Source organism: Fusarium keratoplasticum, chromosome 3 (assembly GCF_025433545.1).
Source record: "Fusarium keratoplasticum isolate Fu6.1 chromosome 3, whole genome shotgun sequence".
In the NCBI taxonomy this organism is placed as follows: Eukaryota; Fungi; Ascomycota; class Sordariomycetes; order Hypocreales; family Nectriaceae; genus Fusarium; species Fusarium keratoplasticum.
Window position 1 is genome coordinate 3391989 of NC_070531.1, and position 24891 is coordinate 3416879.

Below are 24891 nucleotides of genomic sequence, written 5' to 3' on the forward strand. Positions count from 1 at the left end.
CTTTTGGAACCTTGATCAATACATCACACTCGTTGAGCGAATCAGGATTATGTCTGGTGGTGAATGAATATCAATCTCAGCTGGAGGGGCGCCATCTCAAGATGCGGCCGGAGGTTGCTCGTCAGTCCTTGGCTGGGCTCAACAGATCACAATAACGATCAACTGACAAGGGCCTTTGACTCATAAGTAAGTTTAATCATCAGGACAAATCAAACAATTACTCACCGGCCTCCTTGTGAAGCTATTCTCGCGTGACGTTGTCTGGTTTGCTATTTTGGGCTGGGAGCTTAGTCATGGCGCATGCCCATGTCTCCATCAACACCACCAGCCCTCTACATCGTACCATCACCAACCTGTTGCCGGATTGCCCGTCGCAATGGAGGCTGCTCTGCCACGGCTGCGGTCAATTGGGTCTGCCCAAAAGGGCTACACCCTTCTACGTGCTACAGCTTGTGTTTCTTGCTCTCACCGCGGCTTCTCGAGCTTGAATCGGCCCCCGCCAAATTATCCAGGCCATGTGCCTCTGACGAGGGTTGAGCGGGCTGGAATGGCCATTGGGGCTAGTCTGTGGTCCTTTTTCGACCCGTATCGTCATGGTATACACTCTACACCATTCTGATTACTCTGGCTAACTCGTCAAAGACCTCATCGCTGCCACAGGTGAGGCCACCGCAACCCCATACTTCATCTACCGCCTCCGCGACGCCATGCTCGCCGACCCGACCGGCCGCCGCATCCTCCGCGCCCGCCCCCGCATCTCGTCCAAGACCCTCTCCCTCCCTGCCCTGCGCGCCCTCCCCGAGAACACCGTCGGCCGCGCCTACGTCGGATGGCTCGACCGCGAGGGCGTGTCGCCCGACACCCGCTCCGCGGTGCGATACATTGACGACGAGGAGTGCGCGTACGTCATGCAGCGGTACCGCGAGTGTCACGATTTCTACCATGCTCTCACGGGCTTGCCGATCGTGAGGGAGGGTGAAGTTGCGCTCAAGGCGTTTGAATTCGCAAACACGCTCCTCCCCATGACGGGGCTGAGCATCTTTGCAGCGGCGACCATGAAGCGCAGCGAGAGGCAGCGCTTCGCGAGCATCTACCTCCCCTGGGCGATCAAGAACGGTGCCAGGGCCAAGGAGGTGATCAACGTGTTTTGGGAGGAGAGGCTGGAGGATGACGTGGATGAGCTGCGGAGGGAGCTGGGGATCGAGAGGCCGCCGGACATGAGGAGTATTCGCAAGAGGGAGAGGGAGGAGAAGAAGAGGTTGAAGGAGCTGAGAGAGGGGGGGTTTTGATACCCCTTTGTACCCGTCGCCCCCTTGATTAGCTTTGTGTAGTTGTACTGTAGTGTAACATATCTGCGATTCTGGTGACGTCTGAGTATTTCGTCGTGGAGCGAGCTAGGAGTTGGTAGGTGGTTGCTCCCATGTGTGTCATGCTCCTGAAAAGCAGTCTAACGAGGGCTCACCAGATGATGAAGTTCGTGGCACCTATGCTTCGATTACCGTGGTCAATAGCTCATTGTGAGCTTGCGGCGCCAGGGCCAAGTTTGACGGTGTGTGCTAATAAGTGATCATTGCAACGGCTTCGAGTTGCCTCGTGATGAGTGAGCATACACCAACAGTATGATGGCGCCAGTGGGCGCCAACGACACTGGGACCTATCGTTCTCAATCTGCTCAAAAAGAGTCATGGCATTGCAATCCAGATATTGGACTAGCAAGTAAGTTCCTTGCTCTTCAAATCCCGTGTGGTTTCAACGTCGAGAGAGTTGTTGCAATCCAGGGGCTCGGGTTCTGCGTTTCAAAAGACAAGCCGGAGCATTACACGAGTGAGAATGTATTCATGTTTCATGTAACATGCCTTGACTCATGGGCTCACATAGGGTGTTGAATAAATATCCTAGCAAGTGTTCCGATCTGATTGTGCGGTCGCACATAGAGTTGATGGGTTCAGCCTCTAATCCGCCCCCCAGCATCACACAAGAACAAGACCTCCTTTCGGATATTTACAAGACACTTTCGATCACTCATAACTCCAACTCGGTCAATCAGGATCCAAGGGTCAAATGTAGATTGGGCATCAAGTGGATTGACTCTCAAGTCAGAGTATCATTAGTAGAGGCAACCGTCAACGGCGCCGTTTTGAGTTGAGAGTTTCCTGCAAATGTCTAGACAAGTCTGGTCCTCCTTTCCAGTGTCATTGGCGTCCCTAGAGCTTAGATTCCCTAGCTTCCTTAGGTTCCTTCGGTTCCTTGGAGTCTTTCTCGTCCTTCTTCGTCCTCTTCTCAAACTCGTCTGGTGGGCAACAGTACAGGATAATATCTGGTTCATCCCCATACATAACCGTCCCTCCCTCGTTTTTGCCGCCAGCACTCATCCAGCCGTAAGTATACACGAGTACCCCCGAGTCGTTCTTGAAAGAGGCTGTCTCTGGTGCATCGTCCTCGCTTCCATCTTCACTCTCGACATCATCATCATCAGCGTCGTCTGTCTCGTCGTCCTCTTGGTACATGGGCTCCGACTCGATAAACACCTTGGGAAGCGCCTCGCCGTACATCGTGTTAACGATTGCGTTCATGAAATCCTCCTTTGTCACGCCATTCTCGTTCTCTAGCTCGATGGCAGGCTCCGAGGGGGATTGGCAACAGGGACAGCCGAGTGCGTGCCTATTGTCGAACAAGGTCACGCTACACGTAGAGACGGGTGGCTCGGTCAGGTAGTGAGGGATCTCTTGATTCTTCAGAACTGAATCCTTGAGACTTGTAAAGACCCCTCGCCAGAAGGTCTGGAATGTCGAGGGCGAAGAGGGGTCAAAGGATGGGCTGGCTGGAAAGGCCTCCTTGGTGCCATCAGCAATGGCATCAATCATCGGCCGCCACTTTTCGAAGATAGGACCCGGGTCAGAATCTTCCTCAGAGTCTTGAACATCCTTTGTCTCGTCGATTTGAGCCTCCTCGAGGACGTTGGCCTTGTTGACGTCTTCTGTAGCCATGGTGGAGTGCCGTCTGAGGTTGAACAATGCTCGTGGTTCGATAGCGAAGAGAGGAGAACAACGCGATGAACATATAGAAGGTCTTGAAGGAGATAAATGCTGCCTCAATTTCAGTAATTCCGATCGTAGCGAATAAGCCGTCAGGGATTCACGGCCTGACTCACACGGCGACTCAATGCGTCCGCCCCCAAACGATCAATTGTTCCGCAGAGGCGATACCGAGGGGCAATCCTTGAAAGTGTTCGAATTGGGGCCTTGAATGACATTTATCATTGCCTAGTTTAATGCGGAAACAAGAGACTTGCAACTCGAAACAATCACAAGGCACAGGATTGGACATGTCAGACGGTTGTCGAAGCGAGGTTTGGTGCTGACCTGCACAACATAAGCCCAGCCTCAGGCAGCAGTCACAGTCTACAGTAACAGGCAACAATAATGGATTACTGTATTAAACAACTCATATTCTCTTGGCATCCTAACAAGAGGAGTCTAGAGGCGTATTTGGGTTGTGGTTCAAGAGGCGAGGGGGTTTGGCACACCAACGATTCGTCATGACACCAGACTTCTCATCGCAAACTCACTAATATCTCCATAAACTAATAATATAAAATACTAGAAGCCTTAGGAGAAAGGACTCCAAAGCATCGTATAGTTCATAATCTACCTGTTTACCAATTAGTCGAGACTTCTAAAGGTCCCTCCGCAGGTTTACTCCTGCTACTGGAATGAATACGCGACCAATAGCTGAGTCGGTATAACAAATACACGCCGTATTCCGGGTGGTAACTATAAGATTAGAGGCTATTGTTCGTGAGTTTCAAGCGTACACGAGCTTTCCAGCAAGTCCCCTTTGCAGCCGGAGTCGTGTAACAGAATTACACAAGCACGCACAGAGCCACCAGTACAGAAACATGATCAGCTAGAGCAGAATCACGCCATCTATATTGGGTTAAATATCCATTCAACTTCATCTTTTCTTCAATCCTGCATGACCTGCCTTCTTCAAGTCAGCAGACGGGAAGTCTCACCAAGACCGGGCGAGCTCAGCACACTCTATCATGAACACACATTGAGGAGTTTCAGAAGAAACCATGAATCTAGTTTCAGTCTCAGCTGGTCATACCTGCTGTTCGCTCCCCTGACAGCCGAATGGTCCTGTTTCAATCCACCACACCTTTCAAGCAAGTGTCGTGATGTGACCTCCTTGGCAAGCTCTCTATCAGACGCAAGAGGCACGAGGTACCAGCTCAGTCCAGGTAGAGTTCCGAATGCCCGGTGCGAAGTGAGCTCTCTGGGATCCTCATTTCCATCCGTAAGAAGATAGAAGCCCTCTTCTGACTTCAGTGACACCGTATGAACACCTCACAACATGGATACACAACCAAGACATGAACCATGAACAACACACCCAGTCAAAGTCAATAAACGCTCTGTTACGCCTGTGCCTAACCTTACATGCCTAAATCTATTGATACAGTTGAGAGAGGCCGCGTCTCCAGTTTTCTTTCCTGAATCGCCTCCTCCCCGACACTTGTCCGTTCACATACCACTCACTCCTTTCCCGGAATCAAGACGCCACTAGTTGTTGCATTAAACGAGGAACCTTGACTGCATCCTGGTCCAGAAAGCCATTATAGCAATCTTGAGGCTGGCGAGCAACCGCGGACGAGGCTCTTTGGTCCTGGTTTCCTACCGTCGTCCGAGATGCCCACGCCTTGGGCCCCGGTCGTTGCCGGAGATCTGGCTAAACGAAAGCCGAGTCACTACCAGCGTCGAAGCTTCTAACCGCATGACCTAGAAGAGTTAGCCATGCTCCACCACTGTAAGTGCGGTGAAGACGCTATCAACATACCAAACGCCCGGCCAGCTCTATTCTGGACGTGGTCGCTTAGCACCGTGCGGGTTGCCCCAATCACCGCCGCCTTGGTTCTGGTTGAAGCCAAAGCCGGGGTTGAAGTTGGGAGGCATGCCTTGGAAACCTAGAGGGGTTAGCTGTACTCCATCACAGTCTCCGAGTTTCAACATACCAGGCATCCCGTTGGGGCCCATCATGCCCATTCCCATGTTCCCGGGCATACCCATAGGCATTCCGCCCATAGGGTTCATACCCATCATGCCTCCTCGACCTCCTCGCATTCCACCAGGGCCGCCGCGCATGCCTCCACCCATCATGCCGCCCCGGTTGTTGAAACCGCCAAAGTTGCCGCCGCCCATGGGTCCGTTGAATCCACCTCCCATGTTGGGGTTGAAGCCACCCATATTGTTGTTGTTATAGTTGCGGTTGTTGTAATTGCCCTGGTTCATACCGCCACGGTTATATCCGCCGCGTCCTCCCCGGAAGCCGCCGCCAAAGTTTCCGCCCATATTGTTGCCGCGGTCGTTGTAAGAACCTGACGATGAACGATTCTGGTCCTTGGCCCGGGCTGGGGCGTCCTTGGGCAGTGTCTTGAAGGGGTTCACATTAGGGTTCCAGTAGCTCAAGTTGATCTTCTTGTGGCCAGCTTGGCTCTCGGCCATGATCTGTTCGACGGTGTGCTTGAATGCGGTCGCCGCCTGAGGTGAGTAGTACTCGACGTATGCTTGGCTAGAAAACGGTCAGTTACTCCATCCAACTCTTCAATTCCATAAGAATCGTACCCCTTGCTCTTGCCGTTGACCTTATGCTCGCTGAACGTAATGTCCTTGAGCTCGTCTTCACACTCAGCTTGTCGCGCCCATCCTCGAATGTCATCGTCCGTGGTCCACCAATTCAACTCGGAGATCATGACTGAAGTGGTAGCAGCCTGGTCAACTGGCCGGCCATCTTCTTCCTGCTTTCGCTTGGTTCCTTGTTGGGAACCGGAACTGTGATGGCCAGGATCGTGGCTTTGACCCCGATGGCTGTCTTGCGGGTGGTGCTCATCCATGTTCTGGTCATCGTGGCTATCCCGTCGGTGGTCGTCATGGTGGTGATCCTGGTGGTGGTCGTGGTGGCCACCATCGCCGCGCTGGTCATCCTGCTGCTGCTCGTTGTTGGCATCGCCGTAAAAGTCGATCTCAAAGTCCTCTTCGGCCATCTTAGCCGATTCGATGCACGAGGCACAGGTTAGTGCCGTGCAAGCGATCTAAAGGTCAACGAGGGTGAGGTTGGTCAAAGATGATAATTAGTCTGCGAGATACACGAGACAGCCTCTGGTCTTTACACTTGGTCATCAGCCACTGATCGCTCCGTTTTCCAAAAACCGCACCCCCCAAGACTCAGAGGCCTTGAAACACCAGTGTGATGATGAAAGATGAACAGGACTGGAAGCTTGCAATACGTACACTCCTCGGGTGACAGGATGGATTGAGGTCCAGATGATACCTCCAGACAAGACGATCCTCGACTCAAGGATCCAATCTTGAGGACGAAGCTCTGTGCTCGCAATCCTCGATATCTAGCTCCTGGGCAAAGGCACAGGTACAGGCTGGGAGCAGTGGAATAGAGGATGCCGTCTAGCCCGATCAACCTTCCTCCTTTCCTTCTGCGAGCGCTTCCTTCGGTCGGCGATCAATCGCGATTCGGTCGCTGGCAGATTCGACGCCGAAAACTGCGCTTGGGGATCCGTCGACGTCTGGCTGTCCGATTTATTCAATCGGCGGCGCGCGGTTCGTTGGTTGTCGGCCCTTCCGTCACCGTCTGAATCAGGCTCTCGCGGCGCACGCTCACCCAGGTCGAACCGGGAAGAACTAGCTTAATGAATCAAAGCGCCAGTAAGCAAACTCGAAAGGAAAGAATGAAAAGGATAGAGAACGCTTGAAGATGGGCCCTAGATTCGCGTTGCAGAGTTGATGGACGTGGAGATTTTGCGAGAACCCAAGGTTGCGAGGAGAAAGAGCTTCGCGCCTTCTTTCCGGGGAAGGAGCTTCGCAAGCAAAAGCCAAACGGCACGGCACACCTGCAAAGGACTTCCTGCCTCCCCCCGGCGGCAGCTGGCGTCTAGCGGCTCGCGTCTGGGGGAAATAGCCTGGGAAAGCCGCAGGCAACCAGCTCAACCCCACTTCCATGCTTCCGCGACTCTCCACTCTTTGGGGCTGAGGCGGTGGCATCAGGGGAGAACCGTTGCTCTGGCTGTGGCTGGTGAGGTCCAGACTCTCCCCCGGAACATCTTCCGGCCCGTCTGCCCTTTCGGAAATCTGGCCTTCCCCCAATTGGAAATTATTGTTAACACGTCGTTCGCACGGGGGGGCAGCTGTCATTACTGGATCACCAAAAGAGGCCCCCTTTGCGCATCCTCGACCTTTTTGACTCTCCTTTCTCCCATCCACTCACGCGACCCATCAACGACCCTTTTTCTACTGACGAACCCGTCGTCTCTCTATTCTTCTTCGATCAACTTACTTTAATATCGTCTTTTCGACCTCCTCTCCTTTCAAACACCCGCCAAAATGTCCGACCAGGTTCAAGAGCTTCTCGAGGTTCCCTCCGAGTTCGTCAAGGACGGCGTTCAGTTCATGCGACGATGCACTAAGCGTACGCCTCTCTTTGCGCTTGGTTCGGTCTCTTACTAACTGTCATCTTCTAGCCGACCAGCAGGAGTTCCTGCGACTCTGCCAGGCCGTTGGCGTTGGCTTCCTCATCATGGGCGCTGTCGGCTACGTTGTCAAGCTGGGTATGTCCTCAATCACCACCCAATGCGACTCTACTCTAACCCAACTGCAGTGCATATCCCCCTCAACCACGCTCTCGTGGGCAGCGCATAAACGATCAACCGACGGGTGGAAATCTGATGGTGGCGACTCTACGATAATCCCCAACTAGCAAATGGCGTGGCTGGGGCGTCACACAACCTTTCTTGTTGCGAGTACCTTCAATGGGGCGGAGTTTAACGGAATCATGGCGGGAACGCGACATCATACTACGCTGGAATTCGATCGAGCGCCGTGAGGACGATGGTGTCCTTTTTTGCGTGCAGGGGGAGCTGTGCAGATGGGGTTGAGACGACACCCCGTCGAGGCAGCCGGGGAAGACGATCAATTGTACAAAAATATATCCAATGTCTTTTCTGCAATCTTGTCTCGCTCTAATGAATAGCATACGTTGAGTTGTAGTACAAGTCAGGGTCTTCCTTGAGCACATTGCTGACGCTCCGGCCCATGGGCGGATCTCCCTCATCGTCAACGTTCTCGTTGAACGAATGCACTGAGCAAGTTCCCTGAGCCATGTTGTGTCCATTCCATGCCGATGCTGAAGAATTGTCAGTCTGGAGGAAGTCACAAACTCGTGAGTCAACTTACCAACGAGAACAGGGGCGCTGGGATGCCAGCTGGCATCACGAACACAGGTTCCCCAGTCGCCGCGCTCATCGAAGTGGTAAAGGCGATACCGGTGGTTCATTGGTCGCGTGCGCATCGTCGCCTTCTTGACATCGACAATGCCAGCCAATGTTGCGTCCATGTTCCAGATATACACCTTTCCATCTGTGCTGCCAGAATACACATACCTCGAGTTGGTCGCCGAGGGAGGTGAGAAGTGGCATCTAATTAGAGTTCGGAGTACCTTGTGGCCTCGGAACGTCACCAATGAGTTGTCGTTGGGGTGTACGTCCCAGTCCTCGTCGTCATAGACTCCTCCGCGGTAGTCAAAGTCGCTATTCTGCGTGTGCCGGGTAGGGTTCAACTCCTTGAATCGGTCGGTAGACATGGCCATTCGGAGATCCCAGAGCTTCATGCTTTGGTCCTTGCCATTGCTAAGAATGTAGCGCCCATCACCCTTGCTGTCGATATACGTCAAGCCTTCAATGTGGCCAACGAATGCTCCAGCTTCTCGGTTGTCGCCCATACTTCGCCGGTCCCAGACCTTGATTGTTGTGTCATCAGATCCCGAGTAGAGAATGTGGGGAGACATCTTGTCAGCGAAGCAAACGGCGTTGACATCGTCTTGATGCCCACGAACGTGGTGCAGAACCGTCCGTGACTCGATGTCGTATACAACAAGAGACGCCGCGCTAGTTCCGGCAACCAGCTCTCTCCCGTCGCCAGAAAACCGAACAGACCAGATGCCGAAGCCACGTCTCCCGTGCCACCCATGCCTAGTCCCATCGTCGAGATCCAGGGTGTAAGGGTCTCCAGTGTCGTTTGGATCAGTGGGAGCAATCGAGACCATAGTCTGGATCGAGGTGTAGGCGAGCCATTTGTTGTCAGGGCTCAGCGAGGCGTCTGTGAGTGTCCACTGACCCCAGGGATAGCTGACTGTCTTGTAATGCTTCCAGTTGTATGGGTTGGATGTATCATACATCCTGACCTTGAAGTCTTGGGAGCAGGCAAAGAAGAAGTTTCCATCGTCGGAGAACTGGCCCGAGTATACAGGATCATCAAAGTGAATGATCTGTTCCGCTCTACTCCGCGGCAACATACTCTAACATGTCATATTAGTTGAGTCGTCTGGGTTTTGCCGGTGAAGCTCATACCTGTGTGATGAGAGCGTTATTCCTTAACCGATCTTCTCGGTCCCCCAACGCCAACTCACGCTCCAACATCCTCGTAGCAAGACGCTTCTTGGCCTTGAAGTTGTAGTCGTTGGCACCAAACACCCCCGACCGCATGAGCTTGATGCCCTCCTCGCTCGGGACCTTCGGGAAACGATTCGGGTCTTTGGGTGTGCGCCGTCTTCCCAGAGGCCACTGCAAGAACTCAATATCGCTTTCAGGGTCATCTTGGAACAGGACGTTGGTGAGTTCCCGATTGCGCATCAGTGCAACAAGTTGTCCTCTGGTCAGCAGTCCCGTTCTGGCACCGGCTTGGTAAAGTCAGTTCTCTTCTCTGGTAAAGGCAGAAAGACAATACTTGCATCGTATGAGATTCAGAATGCGCTGTGCACTCTCATCATCATCCTCGTCTTGATCGTTCTGGTCTTCGTTGTTGTCTTCTTCACCGTCATCGTTGGTTAACAAGACCTCAAACTGGAGGCCACCGTTGGCGTCTACAGATCTCAGGTGAAGCTCGACAAATTCTCTCATTCAGCTCAAACATACCTTGGAACCCATCGTCATCATCTTCATCCGGCTCGTCCTGGTAATCGGGATCTTCGTCGTCGTCATCCTCATCCTGTTCTACTTCGTAGTACCATGCCGGACCTGCCGAAGGTTCGTGATCGCTCTGCTCCTCGTGAGCTTCTCGGTCATCTTGATTCCCCTGCTGTGATTCCGAACTCCTCCCTTCGTTAAGAGGAGCCATCTTCAGTTCTGGGTGTGAGGTGTCGTGAGTGAGATGGCAGCTCACGATTGGACCTAGTGTTGCTTGCTAAGCGAGACCGCTGAGAGGGGACAGGGCGGCCGACTGGCGGTATGGACGGAATAGATTGTCAAGAGATTTATTACAGGATATAGAGGATTATGAAGACTCAGTAAAGAGCTTGGGAAATCATGAGTCTGATGAATTATCGACGATGCGATGTGAACGAGATGTTCAAGCTGAAGTCGACGGTTAAGCTTCCCCAGGTTGTGACGACATCCATCACCGGAGATTAGATAAGGCAAGCCGCGATAACATAAGCTACCCTGAACAAGCCAGCTTCAGCGACGGAGTTAAGCACAAATGTGTCAATTATATCGAAAATGGCAACACGTGAGTGTCTTGAAGGAATACTCCTTTGTTTTAGAGATGCTCTGCGCCCTGGATCCTAGTGCTCACTCGGACCGTTCCTTTGTGCAGCCGAGAGCGACCAATCGGTACGACACCATCACGGCGTCTAAGCGCAACACTACATCGGATGGCTGCAGCTTAATGTACTGAGATGGCGCAGATACATCCGAGTTTGCTTATCGAACAAGCTGACCGAGATCGGGGGTCAAGTTACGGTGCAGTGCATGCTGTGACAGCCCAGGGTCCCATGTTGAAGTTATTATCAATACCTTCCTGGTTGCCTTCAGACCTCAAAGGTACATCTCAACCCAGAGTGGTCGCTCCAAGGGACTTGTCCAACCCCAAACTCCTCCTTCTCAATTACACCGGGATGCATGACCTCGATTTCGTGCGGTTGTAAGCCCAGCATAGCAATCTTGTCGAGCCGATCTGGCGGGAAGGCCTGTTTTCCACTAACACCCCAAGTGAACCCCGGCTCAGAGTCGTGCAGCTTGACCCAAGCATCCACAAGACCATTATCTGCGACAAGTGTCTTATCCTCAGGAAGGACAGGATTGAAATCACCAGCGATCAGACCCTTTCTAGTCTCTCTCAACATTTCTGCAGTGATTGACAGTTGCTTAGGGCGCCTTGAAGGTTCAAGGGCGAGTGAGTTGAGATGAACGTTGATCAGCCTAAGTCGCGATATCTGGGAGGAGTTATCTGTTGAGGAGGAAACAAAGATATCGTTGCACAGGGCATCTCTGCCGAAGCGACTGGGAAAATTGACCCTCCACACTGGCCCCAAAGCCGAGACAGGCATGGATTTGTTGGAGGGTCCAAACCTGGCCTTTGAAACAAGCATCATGGTCGCAAATATGTGGCCTCTCCAGTTGGTCGCATCCGCTTCAGTCGAGAATCATGATTCTCGAATGCGAGCATCTTTCAAGAGATGTAGCAGCGCCGGCTTGGAAACCTCCTGGAAAAAGATGATGTCGGTCACGGGCTTTAGGTCTAGGATGTGAGAGACGATGGCTTCCAACCGAGAGTCAGAGAAGTGAGCACCAGCGTCGACGTTCCAAGTGACGATCCTGAACTTTGGATCCAGATTTCTGCCGAGTTCCGATGCTTGGCGGGGCGGCCCAGAGGTTTCAACAAGGCTCCAAGTCTGCGTGGATGGAATGAATTGGTGCCATGACTGCTGCAAAGACGGCGAGGCAGATGAGGGAGGTGAAGCGGTGGTAAACATTCTTCTGAACAAGCGCGGCAGATTGTTCATGATCGTAATATTAGGAAATTGCTCCCGTATGCAGGCAGGATCCCCTTCAAGGCATTGGCAGACAATTGCTCCCTTGATGAACAGAGCCCCTGTTTACGATCATGAAAAAGTGGCCACGACGGCCCCTGAAGCTCGTGTAAAAATAGGTGATTAAACTGTGGCCTTAGTCAAATTTAGGCTTAGCGTGGCACGGCTGGGGCCACGTCGTCCACTGTTCTTTCCTCTGACGGGACTTGCCAGACCCCTGCAAGCTCGAATTTGCCCTGTCGCTCCTGCACTTTGGCTTTGGGACGGGACCTTGGGCCTGGGGAAAGAGGGAAGTTGGCATCTCCACATGAAACCTCAAGGTTGACCTGACTGATCTCCTGTGACCGGCCGGACCTTCCTTGCCCCTAAATCCAATCCAAGCCATCCAATATCCAACCCCAACCAATTCCATTCCAGTTTCGTTCTTCAACTCCCTTCTTGTCTCTCTTGTAGTCGGTGCCCACGCATTGCGCCCTCATTAATTTTCTCTTTGGGACACCTTTCTTTTATTTCTTCTATTGTCACGTTGCCACTTGCGCGTCAGACGGACTCGATTCTAATTGATCCTCCGTCCTCTCCGCTCCGTCATCGCCGTGGACCGCATCCTACGTTGCACGCGACCTCGACTCTTACAAGGTTTGCGGCTTTGAACCTATCTGTCGATTCTCCTCTCGACTAGAGTTTCGTCTGTCCTCTCGACCCGCGGCCGTGACCGCTGACAGCAAGTCTTTGCGACTGGCTATCCTGATCATCTCGTCTTGCTCTCGACATCATCGACTCGTCGCCCACCATGAAGATCCGCACCAAGCACTCGCCCTTGCTCTTCCTCCTCCTCCCATCCATTGCCTACGCGCTGTCATCCCATGACATTGCCGACCTACCAGCTCCGGCCGCGGTCCCAGAGGCAACAAATGAGATACCACAGGCTGGCCTCAACCGACACGATGTCCCGACCAAGGACGCCCCCGTCGATGGTAAGGATGGAAAGCCTCACCATGGGCCTTTCATCGAGACGACGGATGACCACAAGCGGACAAACGCGGCCGCCGCTGGATCTGCTGAGGGCGACCCGGATACCCTCCCTCAGCTCAAGGGCCGACCCGTTGACCCAACTATCGTGGATGGTAAGAAGATCCCCGAGACCAACGACGGCGTCATGTTCGACACGAATCGAGTCCATGCTCAAGAGGGTACCACCGGGACCGAAGGCGGCGTGACCGAAAAATACAAGGCAAAGAAGCTTGAGGAGGACCTCAACGGAGCGAGTTTCAAGAAGCCCGAGGCTCCTAAGGAGGCGCCTCCTCTGCCACACAGCGAGGAAGAAAAGATCCGCGCGTCTGGAGGTGTGGTGAAGGAACCCGGCAAGGATGCTGAGGAGGTCGGGTCAGAGTATGAGAAAGAGAAGGAAGGAGAGGCTGTTAAGCCTCTTGTCAAGGGCAACAAGGGTAACGATGATATGGATTTTACTGGACTGGATGTGAGTATCGATTCACCTGCCAAGAATCTGAGACTAGGATTGCTGACATTATCCTAGAAGCCAGATGATCTCCCCGAACGACCTGTTGGACAGAACGCACCTTTCCATGATTCCGCTAAGAAGGAACCTACCGAGCCGAGCAGAGGATCAACTCACGGCCAACAAGATGACGATCACCTCAGCCAGCCCTTCCACTCCTTCGTTCTATCCTTTACCATGATTTTGGTCTCCGAGGTTGGAGACAAGACTTTCCTAGTTGCTGCCCTGATGGCTATGAAGCACGACCGGATGGTGGTCTTTACTGCCGCCTTTGGTGCCCTGCTTGTCATGACAGTGCTCTCAGCTGTCCTGGGCCATGCTGTTCCCGCCTTGATCCCTAAGCGCCTGACCGGTTTCCTCGCTGCCATTCTCTTCTTTGTCTTTGGAGCCAAGCTGATGCGGGAGGGTCTCCAGATGGACCCCAACGAGGGTGTCTCTGCTGAGATGCACGAGGTTGAGCAAGAGCTTGCCGAAAAGGAAAAGGAGATGGGCCGCAAGCGAGGCGATTCCGTGTCGGCTTACACCCTCGAGATGGGTCTCAATGGCAACGGCCGAAGGTCTCGACCCAGCAACCGCTTGATGTCTCCTCCCCGATCGCCTTCTCAGTCCCCTGTTCGGGAATCCCGTGGTGGTTCGTCTGGCATCTTCCAAGGAGTAACCAACCTCTGCTCTCTTCTGCTTAGCCCGGCTTGGGTTCAGACCTTTATCATGACCTTCCTGGGCGAGTGGGGTGACCGAAGTCAGATTGCTACCATCGCCATGGCTGCCGGACAAGATTACTGGTGGGTTACTCTTGGTGCTAGCTGTGGCCATGCCATCTGCACTGGTGTTGCAGTCATTGGCGGTCGGGCCATCGCCGGTCGAGTCAGCCTCAAAGTTGGTAAGTTTATGACGTCTGCTCTACGCTTGATATCATGGGAGCTAACATTTCCAAGTCACTGTCGGCGGTGCCGGTGCCTTCCTCATCTTTGGTGTTCTTTACCTCTTCGAGTCTCTCTACGGCTAAAGGCGATTCCTGCCCAAACGGCATTTCTCTTTTCTCCAATATACAAGGGTTTCACACCTGTCGTCATCTGAGACAAAGTGACTGACTACATGACGCCTATTCATTGTAATACTTACTATCCACGTTTAACGGCCGCTCTGCAGTTTTGAGACGTTTTCGCGAGCACCGACCGAGCTCGGCACGAGAGGAGCCTTCTTTCTGGAGGCGTTCTCTCCGCCTGGTTCGATCTTTGTATAATACACCTGGCTGAGATTGTCTCAGCTCTCTCTTTTTTCGGTGCGAGGGCAAATGCTCCCTCGGTAAGATAAAGGCTATGGAATGAGACAAAAAGTAAAGAAGAGGTCAACTAGTGATGCAAGGGAAGATTCGGAGGAGGAAGGCTTGGTGGGAATGGCGGAGTTTTTGGAAACAGGGAGAGAGTGTGTCTGTCTGATGAACTGGATGGAATGATAAAGGGACAAAAGTAAGGGGTAATGGTGCAGGACTAGAATCGGAGCTGGTGTGTCCATGTTGGTTACTTGATGTAGCTTGTATATGGCGATCAAGAAGCTTCTCGGCAATGTATGAATAAGAGTGATCAATGTCTCGTGTCAAGGCTGCTCAAGATGTTGGGCCCAAGAGCAAAGACAGCACAGGCGAGATGTTGCATGGCAAACCATGATAGACAATCAAGTCCATACATTTCATTAACATTTTCCCCTATCCATAAGGTATCATCCACCCCTTCCCAGCGGAACAAGTATCTCCTGTACTCTGGAACCCTCCTCCCTTGACCCGTACATCTAGAACCGACAGACATTCAGACAACCACCCAAGACACGGTAGAAAAGGACTCTTATCTCTCGACAACCTCGTACATTCTCGGGGCTCATCACATATCTCTAACATCAGACCTTGTTCCCATTCCCTCCCCGAAAGCAAAAAAGGGACGAGAAAACATGTTATAAAACACAGAAAACGAAAAAAGTAAAATACTAAAGAGCAAAGCCAACTAAGATTCCTAAATAAAGAATCAAGAAAAAAAGAGGCTACATCCAAGCGTCAAGCATACAAGCGTGATATTCCGACAGTTGTGTTCTTGCTCTCTTCTCAGACATCTTGGTACGTGCTGTCAGGCCGTTATTGGAATCAAACAAAGGGGGTTCGGTTGTGTGAAAAAAAGAGGTTGGGTTGGTCGTTGATTCTGACATTTCTATGATGGGAAAAGATGCGCTCCTTCAAACATTTTTTTTGGGGTCGTCAGTCATATAATTTGCGGTCGTGAGATCCTTGATATCATCCTCTGGCCTTCAACCCTCGTCCTCCTCGTCGATCGGGGCAGGTGTGCGTCGCTCCGTGCGCCTCTTAGGTCGCCGGTGTCGCGAGCTGCTGATGTTGCTGGCCGAGTCGTCGGGCATGATATCGGCCTCGTCAAATGCCCAGTCGTCATCGCTGCCTGGGTCACGGTCGCTTTCAGCCCATGGTGGACGTTCATAGCCCGATGTTTGCGAGTTGCCGGAGCTGGGTCCTGATAGAATGTCGATGCGTCGGCGGTTCTGGAGGTTCTGCATCAATCCCACACCTCGCTGACGTAGTGCTGTTCGAACCAGCTCTGCTCGGTGGTGCAGCTTCTCAAAGGCATCCTCTAGCTGCTCCATTCCCTTGTATATATCTCGCTCAATCTCTGCGAGGACTGCCATCTCCATCTCCTCATCGTTGGAGACTGGCTGTCGACCAGATGGCGCCCCTGAAGATGAGAGGCTTACAAACGAGGCTGGTGTGGTACCTCGTGAGTAGACAGAGAAGGGAGTTGTGTTTCTGGAGCTATACACAGATGAAGCTCGGGGGCCAGGGCTCATGGTGCGTGTGTGATAGTATCCGCCAGCGGGAGTAGGGCCTCGTGACTCGGGGTTTGGTGTGTGCAGCGTGTCGTCGTCAGCACCGGACCAGAGGAAGCCATCGAACCGTCCCGAGATGAGAATTTCCCATTCCGAGTTGTTGATGTTTGAGAGGGCGACAAGTAGATCGTGAGTGTGTGAGTTCTTGATGAGATATGTGGCCGACTCAGCATCACGAGGGACCTGAGGCAATCGGTACAGGCGTTGCAACGCAAGACCAGTCTTGATGAGGAAATCAGTGCGAGGTCGATGACCAGGAGTAGGTGCGCGGACAGGTGACCGCAGCTCCTTCGATCCTGTCATGAGAGCATTGAAGTATGGGCGATCCTCGGGATCAAGGTTTGTGAGAATGGCGAAAGAGAGCGTCTCATCGTCTACTTCCTGAGGTGGTGGCACCGGTGTCTCTCCTGTGTTGGATAGCCATCGGTCCACAGCAGATCGGACCTTCTTCGACTGCCGGAGGTAGTGCTCTCTGAATTCCTCTGCGATATCGGGGTCGAGCTTCACAGGAGATGCAGGTCGAGGGGGGACATCGGCAGAGATCTCGGCAGCTTTGGTTCCAATCTCGGCAAGGTCGAAAGGAGGCCACTGTGGGAGCTCGATGCGCCCACTCACCCACTCCAGGACATCACCCCAGTTCAGGCCCTGGTGAATCTCGTGTGAGTTGTCACACATGATACAAGTGCAGCCATGAGGGGGCAGATCCCGGGAAAAGACATTCTCCAGGCGGTCCAGGAGTCTACGGGCAACAGATCGATGCCCCGTGGCAACAGCAATTGATCCCTGCTTGTTGAGGACGGTGTTGTACTGCTCCAAAAGGTTAAAGAACGGAGCGAATAGGGTATCAGCGCCGGCCAGAGGAGGGTTGGATGGTCGGGTTCCGTTTTGTCGAGGTAGCACAGACAAGAAATTCTTGGGGGCGGGATAAGCAAGGCCACCATTTTGGAGGAGGTAGTCGACACGTGGGACATCCTGGATGTCGAGGCCAGGCGGAGGAGGTGGTGGAGGAGGTGCCGCGAAAGCAGATGCCGGAGTCGCCGTTTTCGAGTGCAAGCTTGAACCAATATCTTGGACGTCAATGGCGGAGGGTGTGCCAGATTTAGTTTCGGGATAGACACTAGGGAAGGGTGTCTGAGTGGGCGTCTTGGGAGATGAGTCTTGAGCACTCGAGGGCGAGGACTCGGCTCCTTCCACCTCGGGTCTCTTGACGCTTCGGGTTGACGATGTCCGCTTGGCTGAGGGGCGAGATGAGCTGGAAGTCCTCGATTCAGGTCGGAGCTTGTCTCGGGAGCGGATAGCGGAAGATTTGACATAAGTAGCTTGGCTCGAGGATGCAGATCGGCGACTAACTCGGGAGCGTTCCTCGTTGCGTGAGGCTGACCGGGAAAGGGTTGAGGATCTCGATTTCGAGCGATGTAGACCATCCTCTTCGGCAGGAATATCCTCTGTTGGTGTATCGACCCTTGGCATTTCGACCTTGGGCGTCTCTGTCCCCGGAGTCTCTTCTGGGGCTTCTTCTACTGCAGGTTCCTCCTTGGCCGATTCCTCCTCTGGAATCTCTTCCTTCACTGTGCCTTCTTCGGGTTTCTTGTCACCATCAAGATCTGTCCGGGGTGGGCTGGGAGGCGAATCTGCCTTGCCGGTTGATACTGGCGACTTTGGAGATTCAGGCGCCTCAGCATCCTCAGCGTCGCTACTGGCACCAGGTTCGGCTGGTTCAGGAGAAGGACTGGGGCTTGGGCTTGGGTAACGAGGAATGGCTAGAGAATCGCGACTAATGATTGCCTCCTTGCTGTGTGCCTTGCTGAAACTGGGGTAAGGCCTCGATATGCGCTCCGAGAGGATAGAAGTGGCAGCTGTCGAGGTTCTAGCCATGTCCGAGCTGGCCAAGTCACTCGTCGAGGCGGCACGATCGCGGTGGTGGTGACGGTGAGGATCATCGTGGTCTCTGTCCCTGCGGTGTCGGTGTCGGCGGCTGGAGGTGTGGGAGATGGTATCGCTGCCTACTTCGCTCAGCTTGCTCCTGGAAGAGCGCGAAGTGCGGTGGCGGCGTCGCTCGCGGTCGTAGTCCTTGTCTCGTTCTCGGTCACGGTCTCGGTCGCGCTCCTTGCGCTCCTTGCGATCTTTTCGCTCCGACTTGGAGCGTCTGGGCTTTTCGCGCGGTGACCGGTCGGCGTCGGCAACCTCGACGTCACGGTCCTTGGAGGACATGGTGGACATGGTGGACCATGGAGGGGATGGGGAGATTATCGGGTGAGTCGTCGAGTATTAACCGAGAGTTGATCACTGTCGTTCGAGTAGTAGCAAAGGGAGGTGAAGTTCTGGATCAAGAAAGCGGTCAAGAGGGGAGGAAGCGCGTATGTTGGCGGAGAGCGTGCGTGTCAGAAAAGGGAAAAAAGGAATTCAAGATGTGGTTAAGGTTTCAGGCCGCTAGGAAGCCTGATCGAGTAATAAAAAAAAATTAGGCAGGTTCCGTAGCTGCGAAGAGGAATGATGTGAGGGTGAGGGGGATCGGAGATCAGGTCGGGTTGGCAGTGACAGTGAATCGCGGCCGAAGGAGCTGCTGCTCCAGCGTCGGGCAGGTACCAACCAAATCGAGCCTGCCTGCCTGCCCTGCCCTGAGTTGCTCACTGTGTCTCAGGTCAGGCTTCAGGCACTAAGGCAGGGTTATCGAGACAGGCACCTCGCGTCTTGTCTTGTCTTGATGCGGAATAATGCTCACGACGGTTGATCCCGGATTAATTTTGCTAATAGGTAAATAGTCTTGAAGCGACCTGTGCCTGGGCTCAGGTTCCCGAAGCTTCCCAGCCGGCAGAATAATGGCAGTGGGCTAAAAGGAGACAAGCACGGGCGCCTTTCAAACCGCCATCTCCACATACAGCCAAAGACAACAAGGTCCAGGTCACTCAATGCTGTTAATGATTGCTGCGCAATAGGGGAAATTGTAACTAGAAATCAGTGCAATCACGCATTGTTACAATTACAGCACTCCCTTCAGCGTCGTCATTGACTCGGCCACGCACACGCGCAAGCTCTCCCACAATCTTCACCATCCATCCCATTCCATCTTTGCCGCACTGCCTCCGCCTCCAAGACCCCTGTGGAGCTGTACAACGAAGCCACCCACCCAACGGATGAAAGATTTACAGGGGAGCATCCCGGCACGGTCTTTGCAGACTTTTGGAGGCTGGTCGTGGGTCCCTTGAGAGTCCCCGTACCCAATGACCAACCTCCCAAGCTCTCTAACCGCCACGGCACCCTGGTCGCCAGACACGGGAAGCGTTGGATTTCTGGCATGGCATGTTGGATGAAGCATGATGAGATCTAAATTGTTCGCATTCATGGCTTGGTATCGCAATCGCCCAACGCTGCTATCGTGATGATGCAGTCAAAACCCCAACTCTGTTGAATGACTCAATGCACACCACGGTCACTTCTCGACGCTCACGCTGCCACGCACGCATCCAAGCCCCCGTCCGTAGCTTCACGTAAACCATCTCGTATGGTCGGCGGTGCTGCCCAATCCTCCACTGCATACACATCCATCCATCACCAACGCTCCAACACCATAGGTTAAGCGCGCATTCTCACATGAGACTCCTCTCACCATCTCGACTGGAGCCCAACACCACCATCTGCCCATCATGATAGGCCGACAAAAATACCGGTTTAGCACGTGCATATTCTCGAATCTTCCCTCTCATAGGACAAGTTGTTGCATCATGCATCTTTTTCTTTCATTCCCTTATCCGTCATAATCTATTGCGAGCTTCTCTTGGCTGTCTAAGTGATTCAACAAAGCATAACACTCGCCCTTCTTTTCCCCGTCCATAATGTTTCCTTCTCTTAATAAAAAATAACGCCGATTCCGTATTTCACTTGCGCTCTTGAAAATCTCATGAGCGTCTCGTAGCATCATGCATACCGCGACGCTGTGGCTTAGCCGACCTCCTCTCAAATCGATCGAGGTAAGCAGCTTGTGGGTATCTCCCTCTTCGACTCATCCCCAGTAGTCAATCCATCCAGTCATCCTTTACAGGCGGTCGAGGAGACCACGGCTCTCGAGGAGCAGGACAATCTCGTGCACGATGGAACGGACGGTCTGCTTCTCAAGGTCGACAACGAGGTCGGCCTTGGTAGGGGCCTCATAGGGGTCGTCGACACCGGTGAAGTTCTTAATCTCACCCTTGCGGGCGGCAGCGTAGACACCACGGCGGTCGGTCTTCTCGCAGTGCTCGAGAGGGGTGGCGACGTGCACGAGGAAGAAGGGGCCGGACTTCTCGATGAGGTCACGGGCAGCCTGGCGGGCCTCCTCGAAGGGAGCGATGGGGGCGGCGATGACGGCGGCACCGGCCTTGGTGAGCTCGGAGGCGACAAAGGCAATGCGGGAGATGTTGAGGTCACGGTCCTTGCGGCTGAAGCCAAGCTCAGGGGAGAGCTCGTGTCGGACGTTCTCGCCGAGGAGCATGGACACGGAGCGGCCACCACCCTGGTTGAGGGTGACCTGCAGGGCACGGGCGATGGTGTCCTTGCCGCTGTTCTGGTAACCAGTCATGAAGACGGTGAAACCCTTCTGGGCGGGCAGGGGGTTCTGCTCGCGGAGGACCTTGACGACCTCGGGGTAGGAGAACCAGGCGGGGATCTCCTTGCCGGTTCGGAGACGGTGTCGCAGCTCAGTACCGGAGATGTTGGTGGTGCGGGTGCCCTCGGGGATCTCGTTGGCGGGGAGGTACTCGTCGGTGTCGGGGAGGTAGATCATCTCCTGGAACTCGACCATCTTGATGCCAAGCTCCTCCTGGTGCTCCTGGACGAGGTACTGAGCATCATAGGGGCCGTAGTGGTCCTTGCCCTGCTTGTTCTTGCCGGGACCAGCGTGGTCACGACCAACGATGAAGTGAGTAGCACCGTGGTTCTTGCGGATGATGGCGTGCCAGAGGGCCTCACGGGGACCACCCATGCGCATGGCCAGGGGAAGAAGAGCCAGAGCGGCCATTCCGTTGGGGTATCGGGGCAGGAGAGCCTTGTAGACACGGACACGGGTGAAGTGGTCAATGTCACCGGGCTTGGTGAGACCGACGACGGGCTGGATGAGGACGTTGGCCTGCTGGGAGCGGGCGGCGCGGACCGTCAACTCACGGTGAGCACGGTGCATGGGGTTTCGGGTCTGGAAAGCGACGACCTTTTGCCAGCCGAGCTTGTTGAAGTGAGAGCGAAGCTCAGAGGGGGTGACTGCATTGTCGTTAGCCTTATGCGCCAAGCTAAAGTGAGGAATCGGCACTTACAGCGGAGGTCGAGGAAGTCATAGTGCTCAAGACGGTTGATGGCCTCGAGCTTACCACCAATGTAGAATTCCTTGGCGGTGGAGAAGAGGTACTTGATACCGGGGTGAGTGTCATCGTCGCTGCCAAAGACCTTCTTGGCCTCGTTGACCCTGTTCAATGCCTTGTAAGTATTATGGACAGCATGCGCCATTGAGACCACCTACTTGTCGGGTCGGTAGACATCCTCAACAGTGAGAATGGCAAGGTTTCGGTCGTCACGGAGATCGCGGAGGGTGATGCGAGCGCCGGGCTTGATGCTCAGCCGGTCAATGGTGGCCTGGTCAACATCGAGGTTGATGGGCATGGAGAAGAGGGCGCCATCAGCGAGGCGGTTGGTCTCGACGACACTAGAAAGCTCAATTAGTTTCTGTTGAAGCGGGTATTAGATCTAGCGACCAAACATACCTGTTGTAGTCCTTCTCAGTGAGGAAACCTGTTGAATTGCTCGTCAATTGATGTCCTCATAAAAGATCTCGTCGCAAAGGTCAGGGGTCGGAGATGCGGGGGCGGGGTCATTGCCCGTGCACGCCATCATCATCACGGCGGGGGAACAAGCCAAGCATCAGCACCAGCATTGGTGTCAGCAGCTCTTACCTTCAATGGGAGAAAAGCCACCGTTGAGGATCAGCTCGAGATCGCAAAGGTGACGCTCAGTGAGGACGAGGGCGGGAAGCTTCTCGGACTCGGCCTGGAGCTCGGCCTGGCGAGGCAGATCGCGGGCGAAGAGGTCCTTGAGGACACCACCGTGAGGAGCGTTGGCCATTGTGATGTGATGTATGGTCAAGGTGTTTCTGGAGAAGAAGAGAAGGAGTTGAAGCTTCAGGAACCGAGTCGAGGATCAAGGTTCAAGAAGAAGGGGTCTCGAGACTTTTAAAAACAGACAAGAGAACCGGGGGCAGAGCACGCAATCGTGGGGGGAAAGACGATTGCACGAGTGATACTCGGGGAATGGATGACAACGGAGGACGGGAGAGAGGATGGACAAGAACGAGAGCCGTCAGCCGAGGGGTGGAAGGGAGCGGTTGATTTTAAATCACGTCCGGATACAGGAAAAGGTACAGTCCATCTTGCTGCGTCCACCCTGTCATGTCTACTAGTTTCCCCCGTCCCTGCCAGGCTCTAACATGACTTGCTGGGGCCCTCGACATGGAGGGGTGTACGGCGAGTGGGAAGGGAAAATCGAGTGAAAAAATTGCGTGGCCATTGACGAACGGACGTAATCGGCGGCCTGCGTGCAATGTCCTTCTCCCAGACGCCCATCCTCACCGTCAGAAAGAGGAAAAAAACAATGGGGTTGTGGTTTTAGCTCTCGATGACGTGCTCGGGACTTGAGGCTTATACCTGCCGCCGACGACCCTAGAGGCCAATCAGAAGCCCGCGAGACCGGACAAGGCGGCGCTAGGTCCTCGGAGCATCGCTCTCGGGCGGCGTTGGAAGCGACCTTTGTTGTTGGAGATCATGATGGGTGTTTTTCAGGAGGCACAGTTGCGAGGGTCGAAGCTCTGATCTTGATGGTTGTCTGGGAGTAAATGGCTTGCGTGGCTCTGAGCTCGGGACGTCTACTAAGACATGGTCCCTGCAACCACAACGCCGTGATGTGGGATGTAAGCCTCGTCCTCCCCTGAGAATCATGCCTCATGCGGCCGGGTTCCTGGTGCCGTGCCGTGGCGACAACACGGAGACTCCCCTCTCGTCTCCCAGCAGGGCCCTTTTTCTCTTAGCCCCGCATCGCATCCCACTGCGCAAGAAGCGAACGAGACATTCCACGGACATGTTCCATGTGGCACGACCATCCATCCACATGCACCCACGTCCGAGCATCCACACCCACCTCCGGCTGGCTCAGAGGGACGAGTCGAGTCGAGTCGATCGTGGGCACGCAATAATCTAGACCCTCACGTCTGCTGCTTCTCCGAGGCGCCTGTGTCTTGGCCCGATCACGACTTTTATTCTTGTTATTCATTAACTCATGTTGCTTCACAGATGGTCTTCCGGTCCGGTCACTCCCCCCGTAGCCTTGCTTCTAGACGCCGTTGCTGGGATGGTTCCGCCGACTAGGGCGGCAGTTCCCCCGAGCAGATGCGGTTGTCGGGTCGGGCGATCGCCCGGAAAGTGGTGGAAGCAGAAAAAAAAAGTCCACGCTGCTCCATTTCCCCTCAGTCATGATGGATCATGTTAGTAATCCTGTGTCTGACATTGATGCGACGCTCGCCTTGGTTACCCCGGACATTCTGCACTTGTTAACGCCGTGGCCGATGAAAATGTCTCGGTGAGCATTTTGACCATGGCACGAAAGCTGTGTTGTCCATGCAGAATTGTCGGTTCGAGACGCCTGTTGTGGTTTGCGATTAAACATGCCCAATTGACCCTTCACCAAGGTGAGGGTGCCCCTGGCCTGTCCCCTGGCGATCTGGGTTCACGGAACTTCGGGTTGTTTGAAGGATCCTTTGGACCCTTGAATCGACACGCAATGTCATTTAATTCCGGTGGTTGATGGCCTGTAGCCGCGCGTATCTTTGATGAAAGCTTCGTCGACTGCTGTAGCAAACTCATAAAACCTCGACGCTTCCATGATCAAGGAGAGCCGTTGTTGCAACCCACACTTCTTTGATCCAGACTTGTTCGTGCCTTGGGGGCTAACTGTCCTGCAACGGCCCGTGGGGGAGACAAGGTGCGTGGTGGAGCACGGCTGTTGGATAACACGATGCGGCAGAACAAAACGCATCATGAAAGGCGACATGTACGCATAAAATTGCCAGCCGGAGTGAACAAGTGGACAACGAGTGCAGATTCTTCGATGGCGTCACCAGCGAGTTGATGATGGCAATGAACATTGCATCTCCAAGCCTCCCTCATTGTTGTCTCGACTGAGAGAAGGTCGTGTGACTCAAGCGCTCGCCTCTCACAAGCTAGTCAATCTTGAACTATTGAACAGCTGCGACAAGGTAATGGTGAACCATTGTTCAACCATCACGTCGCTCGACGCTTGTGGTTGTGGCATTTGGTCAGCACCTTTTCATGATGGGCGGAAAGCCCACGCGGGATGGGGGTGCTGGGCGCGAGCGGACTGGCCAGCCACCTGCAACACATCATTTTGTGGAATTTAGTCGCCATCGATTGCCAAGGCCCGGTCCCTCGATCCGGTCCCATCGGGGAATCCACAGCCGACCATGAACGAAAAATAAGGTCGATGAGGGGATCTTCGAGATGAGCGTGTCTGCCGATGGTCCGAGGAGCTGTCGCATTCGATGGGGATTGTCAATCTTGACAGAAACACCATATGTGAATATCATCGCT

At 53.9% G+C, this 24891-nt stretch overlaps 9 protein-coding genes across 9 annotated transcripts; 3 read left to right on the forward strand and 6 right to left on the reverse strand.

Moving 5' to 3' along the window:
* Positions 1-376: 376 nt before the first annotated feature.
* Positions 377-1289, forward strand: NCS57_00438000 (Ubiquinone biosynthesis protein COQ4, mitochondrial; the record flags this gene model as incomplete). The annotated part of the gene is made up of 2 exons (XM_053054341.1): positions 377-596; positions 643-1289. 2 exons carry the CDS (start codon positions 377-379, stop codon positions 1287-1289), a joined length of 867 nt encoding a protein of 288 aa, XP_052916501.1.
* Positions 1290-2204: 915 nt separating this feature from the next.
* NCS57_00438100 (uncharacterized protein) lies at positions 2205-3253 on the reverse strand (the record flags this gene model as incomplete). The annotated part of the gene is made up of 2 exons (XM_053054342.1): positions 2205-3086; positions 3152-3253. The coding sequence occupies 2 exons, from the start codon at positions 3251-3253 to the stop codon at positions 2205-2207; spliced, it is 984 nt and encodes a 327-aa protein (XP_052916502.1).
* Positions 3254-4856: 1603 nt separating this feature from the next.
* On the reverse strand, positions 4857-6043 carry NCS57_00438200 (RRM domain-containing protein; the record flags this gene model as incomplete). Its single annotated transcript, XM_053054343.1, has 3 exons — positions 4857-4966; positions 5015-5571; positions 5625-6043. The coding sequence occupies 3 exons, from the start codon at positions 6041-6043 to the stop codon at positions 4857-4859; spliced, it is 1086 nt and encodes a 361-aa protein (XP_052916503.1).
* Positions 6044-7394: 1351 nt separating this feature from the next.
* NCS57_00438300 (uncharacterized protein) lies at positions 7395-7709 on the forward strand (the record flags this gene model as incomplete). The annotated part of the gene is made up of 3 exons (XM_053054344.1): positions 7395-7479; positions 7532-7618; positions 7669-7709. 3 exons carry the CDS (start codon positions 7395-7397, stop codon positions 7707-7709), a joined length of 213 nt encoding a protein of 70 aa, XP_052916504.1.
* A 320-nt stretch (positions 7710-8029) lies between these two features.
* NCS57_00438400 (uncharacterized protein) lies at positions 8030-10181 on the reverse strand (the record flags this gene model as incomplete). The annotated part of the gene is made up of 5 exons (XM_053054345.1): positions 8030-8193; positions 8244-9363; positions 9416-9744; positions 9787-9927; positions 9980-10181. 5 exons carry the CDS (start codon positions 10179-10181, stop codon positions 8030-8032), a joined length of 1956 nt encoding a protein of 651 aa, XP_052916505.1.
* Positions 10182-10872: 691 nt separating this feature from the next.
* On the reverse strand, positions 10873-11436 carry NCS57_00438500 (uncharacterized protein; the record flags this gene model as incomplete). The annotated part of the gene is made up of 1 exon (XM_053054346.1): positions 10873-11436. The coding sequence occupies one exon, from the start codon at positions 11434-11436 to the stop codon at positions 10873-10875; it is 564 nt and encodes a 187-aa protein (XP_052916506.1).
* Positions 11437-12664: 1228 nt separating this feature from the next.
* On the forward strand, positions 12665-14396 carry NCS57_00438600 (uncharacterized protein; the record flags this gene model as incomplete). The annotated part of the gene is made up of 3 exons (XM_053054347.1): positions 12665-13351; positions 13409-14270; positions 14326-14396. The coding sequence occupies 3 exons, from the start codon at positions 12665-12667 to the stop codon at positions 14394-14396; spliced, it is 1620 nt and encodes a 539-aa protein (XP_052916507.1).
* A 1289-nt stretch (positions 14397-15685) lies between these two features.
* On the reverse strand, positions 15686-18493 carry NCS57_00438700 (uncharacterized protein; the record flags this gene model as incomplete). The annotated part of the gene is made up of 1 exon (XM_053054348.1): positions 15686-18493. One exon carries the CDS (start codon positions 18491-18493, stop codon positions 15686-15688), a length of 2808 nt encoding a protein of 935 aa, XP_052916508.1.
* Positions 18494-20306: 1813 nt separating this feature from the next.
* On the reverse strand, positions 20307-22357 carry NCS57_00438800 (Sulfate adenylyltransferase; the record flags this gene model as incomplete). The annotated part of the gene is made up of 5 exons (XM_053054349.1): positions 20307-21502; positions 21556-21704; positions 21759-21941; positions 22000-22027; positions 22189-22357. 5 exons carry the CDS (start codon positions 22355-22357, stop codon positions 20307-20309), a joined length of 1725 nt encoding a protein of 574 aa, XP_052916509.1.
* Positions 22358-24891: the final 2534 nt, after the last annotated feature.